The sequence below is a fragment of the Vipera ursinii genome (genome assembly GCF_947247035.1).
Source record: "Vipera ursinii genome assembly, chromosome: 1".
NCBI classification, from domain to species: Eukaryota; Metazoa; Chordata; class Lepidosauria; order Squamata; family Viperidae; genus Vipera; species Vipera ursinii.
In genome coordinates, this window is record NC_139512.1 from 177,870,807 (window position 1) to 177,888,805 (window position 17,999).

The 17,999-nt window shown below is 39.6% G+C and overlaps 1 protein-coding gene across 2 annotated transcripts in view; it reads left to right on the forward strand.

The window, feature by feature from the left end:
- Window positions 1-17,999, forward strand: part of NRP2 (neuropilin 2) — a gene marked incomplete at its 3' end in the record, with an annotated part of 194,062 nt that overhangs the window by 75,713 nt on the left and 100,350 nt on the right. For both annotated transcript variants that reach the window (XM_083350768.1, XM_083350769.1), the window contains exons 3-7: window positions 7,721-7,902; window positions 12,202-12,432; window positions 13,468-13,623; window positions 15,211-15,380; window positions 17,300-17,455. In XM_083350768.1, coding sequence (XP_083206894.1) covers window positions 7,721-7,902; window positions 12,202-12,432; window positions 13,468-13,623; window positions 15,211-15,380; window positions 17,300-17,455 — 895 coding nt within the window. The remainder of the gene's footprint in view (window positions 1-7,720; window positions 7,903-12,201; window positions 12,433-13,467; window positions 13,624-15,210; window positions 15,381-17,299; window positions 17,456-17,999) is intronic.

The window sequence follows — 17,999 nt, forward strand, 5'->3', positions numbered from 1 at the left end:
TATGTCTAATAAGGTGTCTGTAGAAAATTGCAGGGTAGGGCACTGAAGAAACATTTCTGTTCTATACACACACACACACACACACACACACACACACACACACTTTCACACTCACTCACTCACTCACTCACTCACTCTAGATTTGAGCTGGACCCAGGGTAAAGATATCATAAAGTAGGACATATTTTTTTAAGTTAGTGGTAAATCGAAGACTGCCTATTGCATATTAATTGTGATTCTGGGATGTTTAGTTTGGTTTTTAGTTTAGGTTTGGGAAATCCCACTTTTAAGGAAGTTTGTTCTCACTGTTTCAAAAACACAGCTAGCATGTGTAATATGGAAACTCTAATTAACTGTACTTATTTCAAAATATTTCAGCCAATGGGTCACTCAATCTATTTTTGTCTTTTTTTTAAGGGAACAGCTGTCCAGTGATTGGCTGAGTCATTTTGTATGCTATCACACCATGAAATGTTCCCACCCTATGTAACTGAATCATACTTTTTTGAAAGCAAAATTACAAATTTACTGAAATAGGTGTTTTTTTTTCCTTTTGCAATCCAACCCCTCCCCCCAAAAAAACTCCTGAAGCACAGTTCTGGAATAAAATGGTTTTCTCCTCCCTCCCCCCACTTTTTTTCTTTAAAGGAAAATGCATAATCTCTAGTCAAATGTCCAGTATTCACTAGCATCAGTAATATGATCTACAGTGGGTTGTCTCTCACTGTGCAGTCATCTTTAGCCATGCAGTAGAAGAACATAAATGGAAAATTTTGCATGAGTGAAAACTGCAGGAGCTGTTGAAAAAGCAAAATCATACTAATTATTTCTGTTAATCTGTTTGCTTTGTTTGGCATTTTTGTTGCTGTTTGTGTTTTTCTACCATTTTCACATGAATTATTTTGCAAAAGAAAAAAAAGTACTGGAAAACACAGCTTGCCTTAAAAATAACTTGGCCTAAATTTTTATGAAATCCCTCTGCAAATTAATTGCATTTCAATTTTGTGTATGTAAATATCTAAGAAAACTAATTTTCATTACCGGTAGTTTAAAACTTTTTGATGTGAGTAGGTCTTAGTGTAGCTGATCTATATAGGTAATCCTTAACTTAATGACTGTACATTGAGTCTGATAGTTACAATTGTAATAACTGTAAAGCAGGTCAGTGCATGACTGAATCCAATTTTATGACATTTTTTGTGGTGGTCATTAATGGTGATCATTAAGGAAATGCGGAGACATTTTTTCCAAAAACTGGAAGTAAACTTTGGAGTCCAGGAAAAAAAATACTGTAAATTGTCATGGAGCACTGCAAATGGCCGTAAATCCGAGCCCATTCCATTGCCAAACATCCATATATGGTCCTATGACCATGGAGAGTGGGGCTGGATGTTGGAACTTTGGAGATTTTGGGAGATCTGTTTGCTAAGCAACTGTTGGGCATGAAAGTTCAGGCCCACGAGTGATGATCCAATTAAACTGATTTATTTCTACTCATATTTATGCACAGGAATGCTATCATACAGAAATATTCTCAACTAATAGTTAGATAAAGGCCAACTGAATTAAAGGGGGAGGGGGTTGGACTTAATTCACTTGTGGCTATGTAGAGATTCTAAGCTGATCCCTCTTTTAACTCTGCCTCAGGTTCTGATACTCCTTCCTCTATAGCAACCGGCCCTAAAGTAAAGGACTACCTGTATGGCTTTAGATACATTGACTTTATGGTGAAATAATATTCTTGAGTTACCAAAATGATTTGTGGCATTAATAAAAGGCTCTGAAACTCTGCCTCAAAGTCAGCCTTCATAGAATTTTTGCTATTAAGCATAGTTTGTAATAAGAGAAAATGCCCAAAGGAATGTGGAGACAGCTGATGCATAATCCATCTGTGTAACAAGTCAGTTGTAAATGTTGGGTTTTGTTCAACAGGTAAGTTCATCATCACTAAGCTTTTGAAATTGGTAACATCTCAAATAATTGTGGATTTATAAATAAATAAGATTCAGCTTCCACATTGTGGGGAAGCACAAACATATGCAATTAATTCACTTACTCAGAAGATCAAGCAGATGGTGATTCATTTTTATTAGTGTTATTAGCAGTGACAATAAAAATGGAAAATTCTTCAAGTGTTCCCAGTGTCCTAAAACCAATTTTCATATCTAATAACACACTGCAAACTATTCGCTCCAAATATTTTCTACTTGCCAAATTAGAATTATGTTTCTTTGAATTCAGCAGTCCAATTGATTATGTGTCACCAAGTCAATTTTGACTATTAGCCAACACACAGATTGATTTTCTCCATGATGATCTGTCCTGAACTTTCAAGTCTTCCAATGGTGCACTTTTCAGCACTATAACTAAATCACCCAGCTTGTTGATGGTCGTCATTCTCTTTCCTTCCACCTTTCCCAGTATTAAATCCTGCTCCGGAGAGCTAGGTCTTTGCATTATGTGCCTGATACAGCATAATTTGGCTCACTCTTCATTCGTCTCCCAGAACAACCTATCACAGGGGTGCATGCAAACTCAATTTCATTGAGGGCCGCATCAGCATTGCCATTGCCCTCAAGGAGCCGGGTGGGTATGGCTAGGGTGGGCGTGGCTAGAGTACGTATGGCCTACTGGGTGGGCATGGCCAGCTCTACATCGTTCACATCAAGGGTGCCTATGGGGGCCTGGGCTGGAGTGGGACAGATCTGAGGATCTCTGGCAGAAGGAGGGTCTCTGGGCCAGGACCAAGGCATTGGGGGCTGTTCCCTCACTGTTTCCAGGATGGCTTCGCGGTCCACATGAAACCACTTTGTGGGCTGGATCCGGCCCCCGGGCCTTGTGTTTGACATGTCTGACCTATCACTTCATGATGAGGTAGGTTTACAGGATTTGGAGAAATCAGTATAGTTTAGTCCCAGAAAAGCAAATATAATATTTAAAACCACATCAATCCAAATCATTCCTGGCTTGGTCCATTCCAACTCAAGCCTCATTAAAATAAGGAACATCTTCCTCTTCAACTTCCCCCACCGCACCTATCTCTTCCCCCCCCTCCCCGGCATCTCTTTCCTTTTGGCTGCCATGTAGTTTGCTTTTCAGGATGGCAAGCAGCCACAGAAATAGATGGCTCTGGGTTTGCTTGCCATGCCTTGAAAAGCCCCAGCCACCTCAGCCCCATCCCAGCCACAGTCTCCATCACCACCTGGCATTCTGAGACCCCTGCTGCCTTGCACTTTACTGCCACAGCTGACCTCTGTCATCTTCTTTCTTCTGCTATTGATGAGGCATGCCCTGCCTGGCTGGGGCTGGGGCTGCTGTGAGTAAAAGAAAAAAAAACAAAACAAAAAGCTCCCTGAGCCACAACATGCCAAAATGCCCCTTGGTCAGGCTCCTGGGATTTACGGGCCTGGTTTTGTGTTGCAAAAAGGGAGAAAAAAAGCCAAAAGCAGCGTGACCCAAGTTCATACTGCAAAGGGGCACATTGTAGCTCAGGGACTGCTTTTCTCTTTCTCTCTCTCTTAAAGCACAAAGCCAGAGGCAGCCCAGCTCAGCCGCTACGCTTGGCATGCCTTGTCAGAACCAAGACCAAGACAGCTAAGAGCAGCTGGGGCAGCAGAGTGTAGGGTGGCAGGGTGCCAAAAGGGCATGGATGGGAAGTGATAGGCTGCTGAGGACAGAGCCCCCTGGTTGCAAGTGTGGAAGGGCTGCCAAGCACCTGAATTTTGATTTCATGACCCTGTGGGTGCTGCAGTGACCATAACCTTGGGCACAAGTTGTAAGTCCCTTCATTCAGCACCACCATAACTTTGAATGGTTGCTGAATGAGTGGTGGTAAGACAAGGACTACCTATATTGCTGTTTTAAATAATTTCTAAAGAAAAGACAGTTGTGTGTTTCGTCTCCCCTTTCCAGGAAACCTCATACTGTATCATATCTACCTGAGAATAATTTACAATAGTCACCACAGGGAAAATGGTGATTTTATGAATACTAATTTCAAACAAATTTTATACGCTAGCAGATGAAACACTGGGTGGTGCATACAGCATAGTTGTAGCCAAGTGTAGAACTTGATCTAACAAAGGACACCCTACTGGTTTTACGTAGAAGTTGTTCATGCGGGGGTGTACCATTGGACTCTTTCTAAAAAAAGCTATTGCTCTTATATAGCTATGAGCCTGAAAGCCCCACAACCTCCTTTTATATAATCAACCACAGTTTCAAACTAATTCTAGCATTGTTCGAAAACATAATTTCTGAAAAAATAATGTTTCAGAAGTATAAAGATAGAAAAAGCATTACTGCATTGCTATACTCAGCTTTCAGTCAGTGAAACTATCTCTAGGGAGAAATTAAGATATATAAGAAACAATGGTATAATGGTCAAGTGCTACTCTAGGAATGGGGACAGTTAGGAAGCAGGAAGCTGGCTGAATGATGAACCCCTAGACTGGGAAGCAGAGAAACATTTGTCTACTGATGTACACTGGACCAGCATAGTAGTTCAGGCCTTTATCCTGTACAGGGGTCCCCTACTCCCAGGCTGTGGAGCGGTACAGTCCCTGGCTTGTTAAAAACCGGGCCACACACATGGCGGGCGGGCAAGCAAAGCTTCATCTATGCATAAGCAGGATCTAGATTGCTGTAGTAGGCTGATTTGAGGTAGGTGTGTGTGTGTGTGTGTGTGTGTGTGTGTGAGAGAGAGAGAGAGAGAGAGAGAGAGAGAGAGAGAGAGAGAGAGAGAGAGAGAGAGAGAGAGAGGAGAGAGAGAGAGAGAGAGAGCATGCTAGCTACAATCCCAATAATTTAGAGCTAAGTAATATTCAGATGTGATACATAATTGTATTATACCTATCCTATAACTGTGATAAGAAAGGCAATCTTGTTGACTAAGTGCTGGACTTAACTGGGGTTGGTAGGTAAATGCCTCAAAATGGAGGGGACCAAGTTTGGAAGGAGTTTTGGGAAGCTTATTGTTTCTTTAACTGGCGTATGCCTTTTCAAAGATTTTCATTGTAGCATCATTGTTCTACAGTGGTTCTCAGATGTGAAAAGACACTCTATCTGGGAAAATAAATCCCTTTCTTTCTCCTATGGTGGTTGAGGAAGCAGATTTGTACCAGTACCACAGCTTGTGCCCTTTCCAGTGCCCCTCTGCTTTCTGCTTTTCAAATAGCACTATTCATATCAAGAGTTCTTCCTAGTTGCCTTATTGTTTGTCCTTCAAACACATCTATCTTTGGCTCCCTTGCTAGGTAGGTAAAGTCTGGCTATTTAAGGCTGGTATTCATTCCTGCCTTTCCCCTTGCTACTTGAAGGACACTTCTTGCCCTTTTCTTTTGACAGGCTGAGATCTGGTTCTTACTATAAGGCACAGGATTGCAAGACTTGGCTGCAGCTATCTTTCTTAGCAGAGTGTATAGCTTGAGCCTATAGATAGAAGGTATCACAGCTTCAGGCATTTGTTTTTGGAGTGAAGCCTGATTGACTCCTAGAAAGGAGTGATATGAAAGACTACTCGGTTATAGTCTAAGCTGGTAGCACATTGAGTTCCTATAAGTTTGTGTAGGGTAGTTGTTTGGCAATTTGTGCCTCAAGGGGAAGGAATGAGTCACATGAGAGTCATTTCATGTCGAACGTGCTATTTTTCCTTTCAGCTCCTGATTCACAAATAAAGGGATCTTGTGACAAAGTCAGAAGCCTGGCAATGTATCACTTTTCTTTCCTCGTCTTCCTCCTCTTCAAAGGAGAGGGGGGGGATGGTAACATGCTGGTGTTTTTTAAAAAATAAGTTAACCCCGTGCAAATAAATAAAAAGAAGGGGATAGGCAGTTTCCTGAAAAATGTATTCTGAATATGCATCTACATGGTGCTACAAATTAAGGGGAGAGCCAGGAATCGTCTGTTCAGACAAAGTAACCAAAATATAGTATACCTGTGAATCGTAATCATAATGCTGAAAAACAAGGGAGCCATTTCATACTTCGCAATCAAATTTTGCCTTGATTTTTTAATCTTTTTGAAAAGTGTATATTAAATGTGATCAGCTTGGACATAGCCAAGGGAGAGACACATAGGGAAAGCGATGCATTCAAGGGCAAAACAGGGAAAGAATTGTGAAAAAACATCTACAGGAAGAGAAAGAAAATGGAGTGGGAAAAGGTCTTACACAATGAATAAGCTATGAGCTGCTAAGTTCCTCTTCAGACTAACTCATTCTACTCTTAAAGCAAGCCACAAGTGCTGCAGCCCCATCTTTCTCTTTCTTTAACAACAGAATTATCTGAAAACTTCTTTGGATTTGTTCATTCCCTTGCTCTCCATTATTAAACTTAGGCATTATTCAAAGAACTAGGTGTCAAAATGTCCTCTTGATATCTCCTTGCAATGACTGCAGCATGACTGTCCTAGTGGTTTTGTTTAGATACTGAATGGCATTTGGAGAGGTTGGAGCTGTTTGGTTCTCTAGCATTATCTTCTGGGCAAAATTGCAGTTAAACAGAATTACCAAAGCCCAATCATGCCAGCATCCCAGCAAAAAAGATGCTGTGGTCAGTGGTATGTATCCAGAAGAAGTCCAAAAGAAACATGGCTTATTCTTAGGACCATTTCCAAGCACAGGTCATTCCCCAAGACAACCAGAGGAGGGTTAGTCTCAGTTTAAGTCTGTGGTTGGTGGCTAGATTTATGGGGCAGGTTCTTTGATGAATACATGGGGCACAAATCATCTCCCAATTTTTCACCCACATTGCCCTTCTTTTTTCTTTGTTTTGTAGGTAGACAACTTAACTGATGAAAGCAAAGTATGAAGTGGAGGCAGGGGTGGGCAGACACTAACAATTTTGGGAAAGGTAGAAAAACAGGAAAAGCCATTGGCAAACTGCCCTAAAACTGGTCATCCAAACATAACACTAAGAATGGGCTACATTTTAACAGTCATTTTCCCTTTTATTCATTCCCTACGAACGCATATATTGTTCAGTGTGCTTTAAGGTGCCAGCAAGGGACCAAAGTCACTGGCTGTTGGGCAGTGTACAAATTTAATTAAATAAGGAATATTGAGCCTACCTGGCTTATTGAGCCCACCTGGCTCAATATTCCAGGTAGGATTCTCATAACATGACATTTGAAAGACTTCCTGCCTGCCTAATTATAAGAGGTATAGCCATGTTTGTCCATTATTAACAAATGCATAAAACAAGTTGCACCTAAAATGAGTTTCCTATTATTATTTTCACACAATTCAAATCAGCAAAGATAGAAGCTCAGAATATACAAAAACATAAGTAAAACAATTTTTTATATAAGTAAATGAAAGGCTCAGAAAATGAGGACCAGTCTTGAGCTTTCTGTGTTTCATATACTAGGGATGCCATACATTTGATTATCACAGTGATAATCAAACATATTATCTAATGATCAGAAATGCAGCTTTTCTGAACGTTCTTGCTGTCAAGCTATTTGGAGGGTATGCAGGGACTTCTGTTCAAGAGAATAATCTGACAATAGAACAGTATTGATGATGGAATGCTACAAAAGTAGATTACCGGTATATGATTAAAATGTAGTGTGTTTGTTGCATCAAGGATCAGGGCCACAGGAAACTGGCTTTGTCACACAGTTGCTATGTGTTAAGTATAAAATGCCTGCAAAAGAATTTCACTTTTTCCTGGATGTCTTTGTCTTAATGTTACTCTTTTTTCTCTCCTTCCATTGGCAGGTATGATTTTATTGAAATACGGGACGGGGATAATGAAAATGCAGATCTTCTGGGAAAGCACTGTGGAAACATTGCTCCACCTACTATCACTTCATCGGGCCCTTCTCTGTATATCAAATTCACCTCAGACTATGCGCGTCAAGGTGCTGGCTTCTCTCTGCGTTATGAGATCTACAAGACTGGTTAGTGTTCATCTGCTCCCCCAACCAACTCCTTAGGCCTCTTTCAGTTGGGGCAATCTTTTGAATATATTAATAGGCAATATGAATGTCCTTCGCAAGAATTCCACAGTCATGGTCTGAACTGAAAATATGTGATGAGGCAGGCCTTCTCTCCCTCCCCTCTCATTTTGAGTTTCTGATAGAGCAAAAGGAACATTTTAATGTTAACTATAACCAAATCATTTTCGAGAGTGTATGGCAGGGGTGTCAAACTCAATTTCATTGAGGGCCGCATCAGCATTGCGGTTGCCCTCAGGGGGCCGGATTGGTATGGCCAGGGTGGGCGTGGCCTACTGGGTGGGCGTGGCTAGAGAGCGTATGGCCTACTGGGTGGGCATGGCCAGCTCTACATTGTACGCATCAAGGATGCCTATGGGGGCCTGGGCAGGAGTGGGAAAGATCTGGGGGTCTCTGGCAGAAGGAGGGTCTCTGGGCCAGGGCCAAGGCAGTGGGGACCATTCCCTCACTGTTTCCAGGATGGCTTCGCGGGCCACATGAAACCACTTCGCGGGCCGCATCCGGCCCCCGGGCCTTGTGTTTGACATGTCTGGTGTATGGCTTCTCTGAAAAAGAAAGCCAATTCTATCAGAAATTAAAACTGAATCATTGTTTCTCTAGTGTCCTGGAAAACGCTAAATGTGTGCTGTATGCACATTGAAATGAGAAATTCACCTTAACTCAAAGTTGTTGTTTGCTTTTGATGAGCTGAGCTGTTCTTGTTCATGAAACAGCTTTGCAAATTTGCACTTCTACTCACCAGTAAAGCAAGGGAAAAGTTGTCAATAGACTTATTGTTGGCAGGACAGTGGACTGCCTTTGTTCAGCTCCTTCTTGGAAATTCAGAAATCCTGTCTAGTTGATTATTAAACTATTTCCAGGTTTCACTGTTCTGAGGAAGAGGTAATGACTGAGTTTCTTCAGGAAGGTGTTGATGACTTTTTCGTTTGGCAGGCTTGGGAGACTGTTCTTGGACTTGACAGTCTTCTCATATGAGAATGTCCTTATTAAACCTTACATTCATCTTGCCTTAGTTCTGCTCCCCTTACCGAATCTATTTCATCAACATTTTCAAAAAGTGAAGTATCTCATGGCATATTGACAAGGTATTTTGGTTTCTAAGAGAAAGTAGCTTCTTCATTAAGTGATCTAATTTATTCTAGAATTACAAAGAACATATTTTTTAAAGTGTCATTTAGAGAAAGCTTATTAAAGTCAAGACTAAGCAAGAATGGCCCTCTCTACCCATCCTGCCACCTCATGAATATGCAATTCCAGCACTGATCAATAGCCTTATGTTTTCTTTTTTCAAAAGGCCAAGGATTTTGTAACTGGTATAATGCTGGCTTAAGTGGGCTGCTGTTGGCATTGCCATCAGGGGAACCTCTTGAGCTCCAGTATTCAGAATGCTCTTTTAATAATATATATTTTTTAAAATTCCTAGTTTTGGAGAAAGTAAATCAGTGCCTCCTTACATTGGCTCTGTTTATGTATTTGCCAGATTAGAGAGTTTGGAGGTGAAAATTCTAGAGTGTAAAAACAATTTTTGTTCCTCATTGCAGATTCAGTGGGTCTTGAACAAACAAGAGAAGGTTTGTGGTCATAGGATCTGAGTCTTGCTCATATTTTCAATGGAAATGCACAGAATTATATCACTGGCCAAAAAAGAAAAAAAAGAAAAAAAAGCTATGAGGAACTGAAAAGGGCATGAGGCAAACAACATTTCTTATCATGCCCAGAAATCTTAATGAAGCCTGGAAGCATGTAGGGATTATACAGATTTGAGAGACTCTTCTTCAACTAGATTATGCACTTCTTCAACTAGATTAATCTATGGCAGCACATTTCATACATTTTTTTTCTTAAGCTGCCTATATCAGGTTAGGAAAGAAGTTGACATGACTTCTAGATCTGAACTTCAGTGATTTTGTTCTGGTGGAGCACATAGGCTATTAGATTTCCAAAATGTAGAGAATAAATACTATCCAGTTTTGAAGATATTAACTGATGAAAAGTTGCTCAGCGAACAATGTTAGAATTCAGTTCTGAGTTATCAGACCAGTTTAATTTAGGGGTTCAGTAAAAGTGTGCTCTTGTGAAGTTCTGGAAGGGTTAGATCCTGTATCAAATTCCTGCATGCTCCTTGTAATTTTCTTCACTCTGAATTCCCTTTCTGTGTAAAATGTGGACTGCTCTGGAAAAACAAGACCTTTGCATCAATTGTCCATGTCTGAACTTTGAATTTCAATCTGCAAATTCCTCATTATATTTGAAGTGGGAGGTAAAATGCACTTTTATTCTTGTATTTTTGACTTAACTGGTTTTAGTTTTACTTGTCCTCTTTCTTTCTTTCTTTCTTTCTTTCTTTCTTTCTTTCTTTCTTTCTTTCTTTCTTTCTTTCGTTTGTTTCTGGTGGGTCATCTTTATTTGGTTTATTTGTCAGTAAAGCACTAGGTCATAAATGGTTTTAACGTTTAATTTAACATCTCTCTTTAAATTTAACAAAAATTAATTGTAAATTTAATTCATTTAAGATGAATTAAAGAGGACATATGAATAATAAATCAGAAGAATGACATGGAACCTTGTTATGTTTGATTTTCAAAAGGGGCCATATTCAGCTAATAAAGTTCCTGACAGGAGACAAAAAGACTAAGATAAGAAATCAGTTTGTGGGACATTATTTGATTGGCTTAAAGATCAAGAAAACTAAATAGAATTAGAATATTTTTACCCGGCATGACAACACTTCAAAGATCTGTTTATAAATGGGGAGATATTTCTTAGAGAAAGTGCAAAGTTGGAATGTAAAATGGATTTATTAGTTTAAGATTAAAATATCACTTTCTGGTAGCTCTTCATTAATAGAATTTTTGCTGATTACAATTGAATTATGAGTTTTTTTACAATTTAATTATTGATAAGGAATCAGGTGTGAGAAAAATATATTAATTGAAATATTAGAGACAGTATTAAGTTACTGAAGTTATTTCTACTTGTCTGGAGGGAGGAGGAGTCATGTTTTATATATTTTTCTTTTTTCTTTTCTTTTTTCTATCTCTTTGCACTTCTCTTTTTATATTTTTCTTAGTTTTTATTATCTTTTATCTTTGTAAACTCTGATAAAATTATTATTAAAAAAGTAATTATTAGAATCATAGCATCATTCAGTGATGAGGATATCGGTCAGTAGTGGGGAAAATTTTAACGTATTTCTGAAAGTTCTGTATGTGTTTTGTACTGTAGAGTACAACCCTTTAAAATTAACTCCCCCCCAATATAATACATAAGTATAATGTTCAAAACACACTCTCAAATGTTGTTGGTCAGTGATGTTAACAGATTTGATGATTTGTTTTCAGATGCTATTGAATTAGCTGTTCAGTTAAATCTCACTTGTTTTGCATGATGTTTGATTTAAATAGATTTCCATAGCTTCTGTGTGTTTAAGTCCAGTCCTGCTTCTTCAAGAGAAGCAGAAGTCTGTGCAAATTGTTAGAATGGTTGTGGGAATTGTGTTAACTTTTCCTTGGAAAAACCAGCCAGGGGCACAAGAGTGGTGAAAGGTATCTTCTGCTATAGTTGTGGAATCAGAGGGGCTTGTAACCTTCTCTTCCCATTTCCCTCATCTTAGTGACCCGTAGCCTAGAGAATTCAATTGCCTATTGTCTGTTCTCTCCAGAGCAATGGCCTTAATGCAATCATGGCCTAAAGAGAATGCAGCCTCCTTCTCCCTAAGGCACCTTGGCTCTGCAAAAAATAGAAGGCACTTAGCTGCTGAGGCACAATGAGGGCCAGTGTTGGGGTCATCCCTAAATAAATGGTAATATTGTCCCCATGGCTGGCAGTTAGAAAGGCATTCCTTAAGGATAGAAATAACTGGCATTTCAGTTTCGATGATTACCATGGATGAAGGGAGAAAGGCAGCTCTGTTTCTCTTTCCACCAGAACCCTTCACACATGTCCTTCCTTTCCCAAGCAGTCTTAACTTAGCCATTGTTGAAGAGGTGCTGTTTTTCCAAGGCTTAAGCTGCTAGTCTGCAGGTGTTGTTTCCTGAGAATTGCCACTTGGATGGAAAATGAAATGGGGACAGTGATATTAATAATTAATATTTTTGCAAGGCGGGAGCAATTTTCTGCATGAGGGAATTAAGTGCTTAGAAAGAATGCCGATGAATAACATAGCACAGTCTGGTTACGGTAAAGGAAGTGGTTGATGATGAGGTTAATGCTGGGCCTTGGCCTTCTTGTCTCTTTCTGTAGGCTCTGAAGATTGTTCTAGAAACTTTACCAGTTCAAATGGCACCATTGAATCCCCAGGCTTCCCTGATAAGTATCCACACAATTTGGACTGTGCCTTCACCATCATGGCCAAGCCGAAAATGGAGATTGTCCTTCAGTTTTTAACGTTTGACCTAGAGCATGACCCTCTGCAAGTTGGGGAGGGAGATTGTAAATATGATTGGCTGGACATCTGGGATGGTATTCCTCAAGGTAAGGACTAAAGGATGCACTGCCTGTGTTTACTTCTCGGGATGGCCAATGTCAAGCGAATAATTCACTTTGAGACTGAAGAATTCCGTGACGGTCATAAATTGCAAATATTGTCACTGTTTTGTGCAATCTCATTTATTGTTGCTTTGTTCTTAGAAAGGAATTAACTCTGAAGGAAAATTAAATCTCGTCTTTGTCTCTTACTCTTGAATCTCTGCCTTTGTGAGTTAGTGCAATTTTAGGTGACAGTGAAATCATTTTAGAGAAGAGTAATCTGATTTATATAATTAGATGAGAAATTGAAATCTTTGAACTCCTGAAGTATCCTGAACTTCTAATTAGAAAAAAAGGACAATATTTTTTTAAAAAATCCTACACTTAGTTGCTTGCGACAAAGTTCTGCATATAATATAATAACAATTTTTGTGGATGGGGGGCTGAAAAATATTCTCTATTCACACATCATTTGTGATTTTACATGTCAGGGAAACAATGCATGTATTAAAAATATAAATAGCACTAAATGAGTCTTTTCACAAGTACATAAATTCCTGTTTGTTTTCTGTGAATATCTCTGAGGGTGTGGGTGTGGGGAACTGAACAGATGTACAATAGATATGTTACTTTGTAGTCATATGCCTTTTCTTCTCAGATGTCAAATTGTGATAAGTAGGATTTACTTCCAGATAACTTCTATAGTTATTTATCTTAAATCATTCATCTATTAGGATGCAGTTTGAAATATTAAAAGCTGTCCTATTAAGTTTTGTGGACCCAAGTCGAAGGTAGGCACTTTAGGCAACTTGTACGGAATGCAAAGGTTTATTTATTTCAATACTTGTCTATAAAGAGAAGCTTCTGCAAATTTGTGGCATAATACATATTAAGGGTGTTATTTAAAAAGATTTACAATGTTTCATTTTATCTGGTTGGCATATTTATTCCTTCAACTGTCTATCTCTTCATTTTTTCCAGCCAAAGAGAAAACATCCCTATGAGATGGTAAACAGTGTTTTTCTTTCATCTCTTTTGCAGTTGGGCCCTTGATTGGCAGGTACTGTGGCACTAAAACTCTTTCAGAGATCCACTCAACTACCGGCATCTTATCCCTCACATTCCACACAGATTTGGCTGTGGCTAAAGATGGGTTTTCTGCTCGCTATTATTTGGTCCAGCAGGAGGCGCCAGAGAGTAAGTTGGCAGGTTGTGTATTTTCAAGCACTGTTCTAGACCTATAGTGTAGTTAGAATATATCTATTTTAGGATATCTTTTCTGATCCTTACATTTAGAAGGGAGAAATAACATTTCAACAATTTTGGCACTGATAGCTGAGATTTGGAATTTGAATTTCATTACACCCCTTAAGTTTGTTTTTCTGTTACATTTTGTCCCCCCACCCCAAAAAGTGAGATATTGATGCTTAAGATCCAAGCTTCAGTGCCAGTATTTGAAAGTGCTGTAGAAATTCTAAATACAACGTAAAATCTCAATTTTTTCTTTAAAAAAAGAAGAAGTGTAGACTTAGTTATAACTGTTTTGTATAGGAAGGCACTTGAAGCTATGTTTAGAATTCAGGAATTCGAAGGCTTACAGTGTTACCTGTTGTTTCTTTGTCTTTTGTAAGATCTACGCAATAGCGTAGGCTCTCAAACTGTGGTTGCAATCACCAGACATCGTGAATAAATATTGAGAGGGTCTTACACACTCAAAGGAGGGCTATTCTCAGAACTCACTCCTGTTCTCCCTGGACAGGCCAGCGCCTGGTTTGTCTAAGCCAAGTGGAAGCCTAGTCTGGTGGGATTCTTGCTGTGCCCGAACAAGCTGGTTGATGGATTGCAGCTGTGTGTCTGTATCAGAACCCTGTCAAATTGCATTTTTTTTTCACTGTTTGGACAACAACTATTAGCTTGTCCAAGCAGAACAGGAGCAAATTCACTCCTGCTCTTCTTGGACAGATCATCTGCGGGCCAGAAAGGGTGAGAAATTCAACCTATTGGAAGTGTTAAGAATGGGCATCTGGGAGGCCTACAGCTTTCATTCCTGTCCTTAGCGCCCTCCTTCCACATAGATACAGGAAAATCAGTTTGCAGTGGAGGAAGAAAAAAAATGCTGAAATGAGCCCCAAGCAGATTTCAGAGCCTCTTTAGTTCCATTGTCAGCCTTAATTTTGAGAGAGAGAGAGAAAGAGAGAGAGAAAGAAAGAAAAGCACCAGCCTACCTATAATATCCTCAAGGAGAGGAGCGTTCCACATTGCCTGTTTGTTCCTCCTCCATCTCTTCTTGTTTGGGACTTATGATTAAAAGTAAGCTCCTATAATCAATACAAAGTCAGTCTGCCTACAGATGTTTTAATCTAATTTTCTTTCTTTACTATAAGAACAGAAACAATGTCAAACAAATTCCAAAATCAATAAAAATGGACAAGTATATATGCTGCAGAAAAGCTCTTTATTAGAGATGACTTGATAATCAGCTATGAAAAATTTCACAATATTTATTTCACTTGCCAAGTGCAAATTTCCCAGCCTTTAGTGCAAAATTCTATAGTTTTCTCTCTGCAGTAGTTGCACCACAACTGAAAATGGATTTCACTGGGCCCTGCATTCTTTCTTCTGAATGCTGATATTTAACTTACAGATCCGTAGAGGTAATTCCGTACTTCAGTAGCCGTAAACAATTTGATTTGATAGGATGTTGGTGTCAGGGATTCATTTAGGAGCGGAACCCACCATTCTGTAGAAGAGGTTCTCTTCAGTTTCATACTCTACCTGTTCTAGACTTCCAGTGCAACAGTCCATTGGGAATGGAATCTGGCCGGATCTCCAATGAGCAAATCACAGCTTCGTCTACATACTCTGATGGCAGGTGGACTCCGCAACAGAGCCGACTCAATAGTGATGATAATGGGTGGACTCCTAATGTGGATAGCAACAAAGAGTTCCTGCAGGTATTTTCAGTTTCTTACATAATAGCCTGCAGTAACGACACCTGTATCATTTAGAAAGATTGGGAAGCTGTGGTAGGAGGCTTAAGTCAAATTTGCCAAAAATGGAGTCCTCAGCTGGCATTCTTTTCTCTAAAAAGTTTGGATTTTATTTGTCCATTTGCTTAGACCCCCATAGCATGTCATGGCTAGGACTGTCCCCTAGACCTTTACGTTCTTTCCCCTCCCCATAGCTCATTTGTGTACTTTATTCTTGAACCAAATGGATTCTCCTGCTGCTAAATCAACCTTAGAACATGAGCCTTGTAGGGTGTTTGTTGCTCTTACCGCAAGCTGAGAGCTGCGAAAGAGGCTTGAACTGCTATTTGGGAAAGGATGTATGTCTCTCTGTCTTCATGAACTTTTAGGGCTGTTAACATTCCTGCAGAAGTTCTTGGCTTGACCTGGTGCCCCCTGAACTTTAATGGGCTTCCCAGAGGCCAGAGAGGGAGAGGCAGAGAGCAGGAGAACGCACGTTGCCACTTATAGCCTTGTTGATTCTAAAAGAGGGAGACTTTCTCATGTGTGTTGAGCCAGTATAACTAGAATAATATTATTCTTCTGGGGGATTGCAGTGTTCAACAAATGGAAACTTCAGTAAGAGTGCATGAAAAAAATGCTTTAACAAGGCCTACATCAAAACAACAGATGGTGGCAAAGTTGGTGATTGCAGTAGGAAGTATTAGATGGCACTTGCCATTAGAGGGGAAAAAAGAGGTTCTCATTTGCTGCCCAATTCCAAGTTACTGGGCTGTCATATTGATCTTGTATGAATTAGACCCACTGAACATCTCTGACAAGCATGAAGTGAACATCATAACTTCATCTTATGAGTGAAAAGCATCCCTCCCCAATATAAATTGGCTTCTACAGTTGATAAATGCAGTTGATAAATAGTCTGTGGTTTAAGTCTGGATTTATTTGACTTCAGTAACAGGAGAATCAAAGTTTTAAAACCCTTTGCCAAGCTCAGCATATCCTTCCTGAAGCAGAAAAATTCTTTTCTCACTACTGAAATCTGTAACTGACATAGCAAAACGTTGGGTGGTTCTACTCTGTAAGACTAATGATATGCTGCTAAAGGAGCATTCAGCCTGCTTATGCTCAAAAATGTTTGCACTCTAATGCTGCAGTACATTATTATGATTATTTTTGCTTGCAACTGAGGCTGTGACACAGTTATGCCAAACATTTTGTGAAAATCCTAGTGAGATTTTATCCTAGAAATGTTTACAGTCCAATCCAACAAGAAAGAGACAAGCGGGGGAGGCAATTCCAAAATGTGCTATTCTTGTTCAATTTTGGAAGCTGTAACAAAACCACAGACTGAAAACATTTCCTTCTATGGCTCACATGTTGCTGCATCTAGGAATGTTAACTCAGCTGAAAATTGATCCTATTAACTTCTTATACTGGGACAGCATTTAGATAGAATAGGAACTCCAGACATGGCCAGTGGCAAATGCTGAAGCTGCATCAGAGGGATCTATTAATATTGAGTTATTGTTATGCTAATTTATATTAGCTGAACACCAAACTGATTATCAGACACATGCTCTTGAAGCAACTGCAGCCCAGCATGGGTTATTCTGAGGAACCTTCTTAGCACTATAGGCTTCTTGTGTATATTGTTGATATATCTCTGAGACACTATGGGGTTCAACTGGAAGGCATCCCACAATAGAATGATGGGCTCATTGCATTTTTATGACAGTAATTTACTAATTCTCTCTCATCTTGGTCTGCATTTTCATTTAGTTTTATGGCTATTGAAGTATCACAAGTATATTATATCTGAAAGAACCTCAAATGTTTCAAGTAATGGGAGTAAGCCTTTTTTCCTGCTAATCTCACCCTGTCATCGCCCCCTGCTCCCACAATAGGTGGATCTTCGCTTTCTGACAGTGCTGACAGCCATTGCTACTCAGGGTGCCATTTCCAGAGAAACACAAAATGGATACTATGTTCGCTCATACAAACTGGAGGTCAGCACAAATGGAGAAGACTGGATGATGTACCGGCATGGCAAAAATCAAAAAGTAAGTGTTTCTCCTCCTTTCTTTAAACAATTCCAAATTTCAAAAAAATTATCTTGATAGTGGAATAGAAGAACTCAGATCTGTAAGGCATCTTTGGTATTTCATTCAGCTTACATCAAAAGATGCAAAAAATGAAGTCCTCTTCCCGAGTCATTTTTCTTTTCTCTTGAAAAATGTTGAAGTTGTGGACAAATCTTGAAATGTTCCAGTAATATGATTGCCCGTCTTCTGTTGACTTGGAAAGCTTTTATGAATTGGGAAGGGAAAAAGGCTGATATGCATCCGTTCTTCTCAGTAGCGTGACTGTAGTTGCTGGTTGCTAGGGTGGCCGGATTGAGGGAGGGGGGAGACGTTCTGAGGAGATCGGGGCCATGAACCCTCCCTGTGCTTGAACATCCATTGGAATGAAGGCAAGGAAGGACCAGTTGAGTCCATCTACAAGTATAGCTACAGCAATCCCAAGGAAAATTGTACTTTTGTAGTAGACCAGAGAAGACCCAGAAATAAAACAGAGAATGCTGGGAGATGGAGCTTGAATAGGTGC